The sequence below is a fragment of the Mus caroli genome, unplaced genomic scaffold, assembly GCF_978045245.1.
Source record: "Mus caroli unplaced genomic scaffold, Mus_caroli_1 scaffold_10, whole genome shotgun sequence".
NCBI classification, from domain to species: domain Eukaryota; kingdom Metazoa; phylum Chordata; class Mammalia; order Rodentia; family Muridae; genus Mus; species Mus caroli.
Genome location: NW_028227265.1, coordinates 17,835,155 through 17,840,882, shown reverse-complemented (window position 1 = coordinate 17,840,882; position 5,728 = coordinate 17,835,155). Strand labels below are relative to the sequence as shown.

The following is a 5,728-nucleotide window of genomic DNA, read 5'->3' as shown; positions in this document are numbered from 1 at the left end:
AAATATCAAGCAGTAGAGAAGATGGTACTACAGTTGACTGGGACCCACAAGGGTAAAATGCCTAGAGACTGGCCACCCTAAAAGTGTCTGCTAGGTTTCTGGTGTTGCGCGCCCTCTCGTGGACATCTGGGGAACAACTGCCAAGTACCTCCAGACAAGGGCTCTGACCAGGGAGTCTCAGAACCGCCAGGCCCCAAAGTAGGCAAGCCCCTGACTTTGAAAGTAAGCGCTGGTGGATTGTGCTTTATTCCGTGGGTAGGGATGGGACACAGTAGGTTAGCTCATCTGTATTTCTATTGTCCTACATAACAGCTTGAAGAAGGTGCTTCAGTTTCCTGGTGGGGAAGCTGTCAGGTGACCTCCACCACAGGCAGGTCTCCTGCCTCAGGTATGCAAAAGCAGAGGGGCTGGGACTGACTTTCTTCCAAAACTTGAACTCCATCCCCTCCCCAGGCTACAGTTAGACTGGGGATGGGCCCAAAACAAATGCTTTTTAGCCCAAGGTCAAGAGACCTAGAGGGGGAAAGGATGCAGCTGCAAACGGGGTGGGTTCACGTGACCAAAGAGCCGGCCCAACAGTGCGGGATGGAACGCTCCTCCCTCTGCAAGGAAAGGAACGCTCCTATCATCATATATACAGGGTGAGTCATGATGCCGGGCACCAGCAGAGGAGAGGCTCCCACAGACGGATCTGATCTTAGCTTGGAGTAGATCCACACCACCTCTGCCTGCCAGGAAGACACCCCACTGGGAAACACCCTGGGTTTTCTACCGCAGTAAAAGGCTCCTAAGAACAAGGGTAGCAGCTTTCTGTGAGAGGGAGAGTCCAGCTCCGTCACCTTCAACTTGAGCCCCAGCTACAGAGGCTACCTAGCAGGCATAGATAGATAGCATCAGCCCTTCCATTTCGTGCTTGATCATTGGCATGAAGGAAAAGTCCAGAACAGGGGCGGGCTTGGCATTCTGGAGATTGCCGGCCAAGGGTGACACATTCCTCATAGCACTTTGCCCGGGTTCATGAGACCACGGGGATCCAGTGTGTCTTTGAGCTGCCGCATGGTCTCCACGCCCACGGGGCCCACTTCCTCTTGGAGCAGCTGCCGCTTGCCCAGTCCAATGCCGTGTTCTCCGGTGCATGTCCCACAGAGTGCCAGGGCCCGCCTAGGAAACCAATTGAAGGAACCCTCAGCACTCCTCCCTCAGCCTCTGCCCTCCCTAGCCCACACCCCTCCCTGGCACAGTCCTCACCTGCCCAGATTTTCTGCAAAGGCCTTGACCCTCCTCTGCTCCTCTGCATCATCTGGGTCGACCAGGAGGATGCAGTGAAAGTTGCCATCACCCACATGCCCAACAATGGCTCCTAGGGGCCCAGAGAACAGTAACTGTCACCCCTAGCCTCCTTGCCCAGGCCTTGGCTAACCCCAGCGCCTCCCAGACGGCAGTGAAGTAGAACAAAACCTGTGAGTTTTGAAGCTTTAATCTCCTCCTTGGTCTCTACCAAGATCTCTGGCAGCCGGGAGATGGGTACGCACACATCCGTGGAATAGGCCTGAGTCGGAAGGCAAGCTTGTGTGATTCCCCCCATCACCCACTGCCTACCCGAAGTTAAGGGATCACTGTGGCTCAAGTTTAGGACCAATCCAAGGGGTCTTGATGTCATGGAGTGAAACATCTGACCTCCAGCCCACTGGTCTTCGTGTATTCGCTAGCCCAGGTCTCAGGTCTCCACTACTCCCCTGGATCTAAGTAAGCCTGGACCACATGCAGGGTCCCAGCAGCCCCACACTTCTGAACTTCTGCATAATCTGCCCAGCCCGTCCCATCTGGCTAGACTGCCTCCTTCCTCTCCATTTCTTCCCCAGGAGGCCCTTCCAATGTTTAGAATTCCTAAGTGCTCAACACTACACCTGAGGCTGACTTGTGAACTCCTAAGTTTGGGGCATATTAATAGTTCTCTCTCTCTAGACTCTGGAATAGCTGGGTGCAGTGGTCTATAGCCCCTTGTCCTTACAACCACTCAGCCACCCCTTGGTGGGCCTCAGTCCTCTCTATGTGAGTGGGTAGATCCCACCTCCAGCCCCAGCTCCAGCTCACCTTACTTCCTGGACACAGGGCCAAGGCTGCATACCAAGCATTGTGCCGCGCTGCCCAAAGTTCATTGCGTTTTTCGGCCTCCTTGGCCCAGGAGAAGTGAGAGCCACCATTATCCTGAGTGATTGCCTCTGTTGTAGGCACAGAAAGGCTGATCGTTAGACCCCTACACTGGTACAGCCTCAGACCTCACAGCACTGTGTACCCGGCGCACCTGTGCGCTGGAGCTGTTCTGCCAGTGTCTGCTGGGAACCGTGGAACTCCAGGAAAAGTGTGGGTGCCACAGGGCAGTTAAGTTTGCTGTGTCTGTTGCAGGCATCCATCATGACATCATCTAGGAACTCTGGAACCAGGGAGAGGGCTGATCAGGTGAGGCCTGGCCTTCTAAGGGGGCCTTTTCTGTGGAACCCACCCCCCTGGCTCACCAATGCGGGCCACGGGCACTGCAGCCTGGAGGATCTGAACTGTGCTGTCCACAGCCGCTTGAACACTGGGGAACGCACAGGTGGCAGCCACTGTGGCTTCGGGCGCAGGGTGCAGGCGCAGGGTGGTCGATGTAATGATGCCCAGAGTCCCCTCAGAGCCCACAAAGAGTCCTGTGAGATTGTAGCCAGCTGCACTCTTCCTGGGCCCGGAACATACAAGGTAGGTGAGTGCCCAGGCCGTGTGAGCGAGGACTACTACAGAAGTCACTAAAGCTAGAAGACAGGTTTGGTCTGATCTCCTGCAGCCCCAGATTGTCATCACAGTGTTTGTGGTTTAATGACCAGTGAGGCCTTGCACAGGGAGAATCAACTCCAGCACTCTATTGCTGAGCCTCCAGAGTTCCAGGGCCCTCCTGAGCAATCCGGGAGGCCCTGCCACTGGGTCAGGCCGTGCTCACCTGTAATGGCGGCCCCGGCCTGCGGTGTGAAGCAGCCTGCCGTCAGGCAGCACTACCTCCAGGTTAATCACGTTGTCCCGCATGGTTCCATAGCGCACAGCATTGGTGCCCGAGGCCCCGGTGGCTGCCATGCCACACAGAGAAGCATCTGCACCTGGGTCTAGAGAATGAAATGCTGGAGAGGGCAACAGCAGAGAGGCCCTTTCCCTCTTGTGGGAAAGATGGGGTCCCGTTGAAATCCCTCAGACCACGCCCCCAAGCCCTCGGTCAGGTACTCTGTGGTTAGTCCAAGGCCTACCAACAGGAAACCAAAGGCCACTGTCACGAAGGTGGGTATTGAGAGCTTTACGGGTGACTCCAGGCTCCACCACCACTGAGAAGTCTTCTGTATTCAGCTCCGTGATCTGGTCCATATGGGTCAGGTTGATGCACACTCCACCCTGGTAGCAAGGGTGTCAAAAACAGCTGCCCAACCTAGGTCTCTAGGCCCAAAGCAGCCTGCTAGAGCCCCATTTTATGGCTGAGGCCTGCAGCAACCATACCAAAGCTCTGGGATGGCAGGTGAAGAGAGCTGTAAATGTGTCCTGTATAATGGGACCAGACCCAGGGCACCCCCACTATACCTGCACAGCACAGACTCCCCCCTCAACACCGGTGCCTGTGCCAAATGGGATGATGGGAACACCTTGATTGTAGCACAGGCTTGCCACTCGGCTGACCTGGTCCACATTCTGAGGCCACACCACAGCATCAGGAGGTTGACACCTAGAAGCAGGCAGGCCCCAGAGGTTTGAAAAGGTATAGAAGCCTCTCACCCTCTCTTATCCAGGAACCTGGAATGGTTTAAGTGCCTAAGGACAGGGACATCAGCAGATCAGGGCAGAGAGCACCTCTCCATATGATGCCAGAACACTCCAACAGGTGACCAGAGAGACAGGGACCCTCAGTCCCTTCTGATACCTGTGCATCGATTCATCATGCCCGTGTTGCTCTCTGACTGCAGAAGCAGTGGACACGTGGGGGCTCCCTACAACTGCCTTCAGAGCCTCCACAAAGTCCTGGCTGAGTCCACCCTGCAGGGGAGAAAAATGCGAGGGGGTCAGTCATCGGAAAGACAGTCCGGAGGGAGCCACAGACCTTGCCCTGTGGCCAGGTGGGAAGAATGAGGGCTGGTCAACCTGCAAGATGACATCACTGAGCCCCGAGGACGTCAGGTCAGGCTCTCCACCCTCCGGGACCCCATCCACAAGTAGACTTATACCTGCGACCCCCTGGAGCAGAAGCTCCTCCAGGGAGGCAGCCTCTGGGTAGCCACCCGAAGGAGCATGGCCATAGCCAGACCGCAGCTAAGGGGAGAATAACTAGGTGGGGAGGAAGCCTTGCCAGCTTGCCTCTCGCTGTGCCCAATGGCTGCCCTGGGTGGAGCCTGCTTAAGGTGGAGCCAGTTTAAGGTGGCCTCTGCAGATCTGGAAAAGAAGGACAGCAGCTACTTCAGGTCTTACAAGTCAACTGCTGCTCCCTGAAGAGCCCTCCAAACAATCATCGTGTACAGAGGATTTCAAGTCCCACCGGGCACTCAGACTTTGTCTTCTACACTTCCTCCCAGTCTCTTCTTTGACCTCTAAGCTGCAGTTTTCCTTTCCATTCCAGAGCTCAGAGCTCAGGCCAGCCTGCAACCTTGGCACATACACTGTGCCCTACACCCAGAATCATCTCCTGACTCCCTGTCAAGCAGAGCCTTCCTCACCTTGCAAGCCTCAACAGCATGCCACAGAGTAGACTTGCCATCATGACCACAAAGAGGGAAACTCCAGAGGCCATTCTGGGACAGAGTGGGTATCATAGTGCAGTGCCCCAGGGCGGGCCGCCTTGCAGAGGAGGGCTAAGGAAAAGCAGGGAAGGAGCTTGCTTCCAAGACCATCCTGTTGGTTCCAAACAACTCCCACAGCAATTCCAGAAGAGCCTTTGCTACCACCACTGAGATAAACTACCTCCCAATGACTTTCTTCCTTTCAGTCAGGAATACAAACTCCTAATTTATTTAGTTTTTTATCCAGCTTTATTGTGTCTGTGTGCATGATGGAGGAACATACGTGCCACAGTGCATGCGTAGAGATCAGAAAACAACTTCGTGGAGTTGGTGGTTCTCTCTTAATTCACGCAACCACATTTGGATGAATATGTAAAAAGAGAAAATCATGCCAGCCAGGCCGTATGGTATGCACCTATAAACCCACCCAGAGAGTCTGCGTTAGGAGGAGGATGAGTTGAAGCCAGCCTGAGCCATAAAAAAGAAAACAAAACAAGACAAAAATGACAAATTTAGTTATAGGGAATGGGGTGGTGGAGAGATAGCATCAGAGTTAAGGGCACTGATTGCTCTTGCAGAGGACCCAGGCTCAATTCCTAGCACCCACATGGGATGACTCACAACCATCTGTAACTCAAATCCCAAGCAGGGAATCAAACACCTTCTTCTGGCCTCTGTGGGCACACAAATACACAGGCAAAACACTCATGCATATAAACTAAAAAGAAATCCTTAAAATAGCAAATTTAGTTATAGATCTAATTGTCTTTTATTCGCTCTTTTTGGATTGGGACACCCTCCAAGACTACAGAATTGAATGAAACCCTCCATTGGACAGTGGGTTCTCTAAAACAGGGACAACAGGGGGGGAGCTGATGGGTTGAAGTCAGTCTGGCCTTCCTGGTAAGGTTAAAGCAGATGGAACACTCTGTCGATGGTACACA

General features: G+C 54.0%; 1 protein-coding gene across 1 annotated transcript; it reads right to left on the bottom strand.

Annotated features, from left to right (window-relative positions):
* Positions 1–215: 215 nt before the first annotated feature.
* Ldhd (lactate dehydrogenase D) lies at positions 216–4,390 on the bottom strand. Its single transcript, XM_021169335.3, has 11 exons — positions 4,236–4,390; positions 3,935–4,047; positions 3,598–3,739; positions 3,273–3,414; positions 2,975–3,134; positions 2,517–2,716; positions 2,306–2,434; positions 2,095–2,222; positions 1,459–1,549; positions 1,249–1,360; positions 216–1,161 (listed from the first exon to the last, which is right to left on the bottom strand). The coding sequence occupies exons 1-11, from the start codon at positions 4,305–4,307 to the stop codon at positions 996–998; spliced, it is 1,455 nt and encodes a 484-aa protein (XP_021024994.1). The 5' UTR covers positions 4,308–4,390; the 3' UTR covers positions 216–995.
* Positions 4,391–5,728: the final 1,338 nt, after the last annotated feature.

Bases quoted from the DNA above. Each gene is read 5' to 3' on its own strand.
- Ldhd (XM_021169335.3), bottom strand. From the start codon at position 4,307: ATGGCCATGCTCCTTCGGGTGGCTACCCAGAGGCTGCCTCCCTGGAGG. The intron at 3,740-3,934 runs GTATCAGAAGGG...GCCTGCTTCTAG, and splicing joins CATGATGAATCGATGCACAG to GTGTCAACCTCCTGATGCTG. The intron at 3,415-3,597 runs GTATAGTGGGGG...CCTTGCTACCAG, and splicing joins GGGGAGTCTGTGCTGTGCAG to GGTGGAGTGTGCATCAACCT.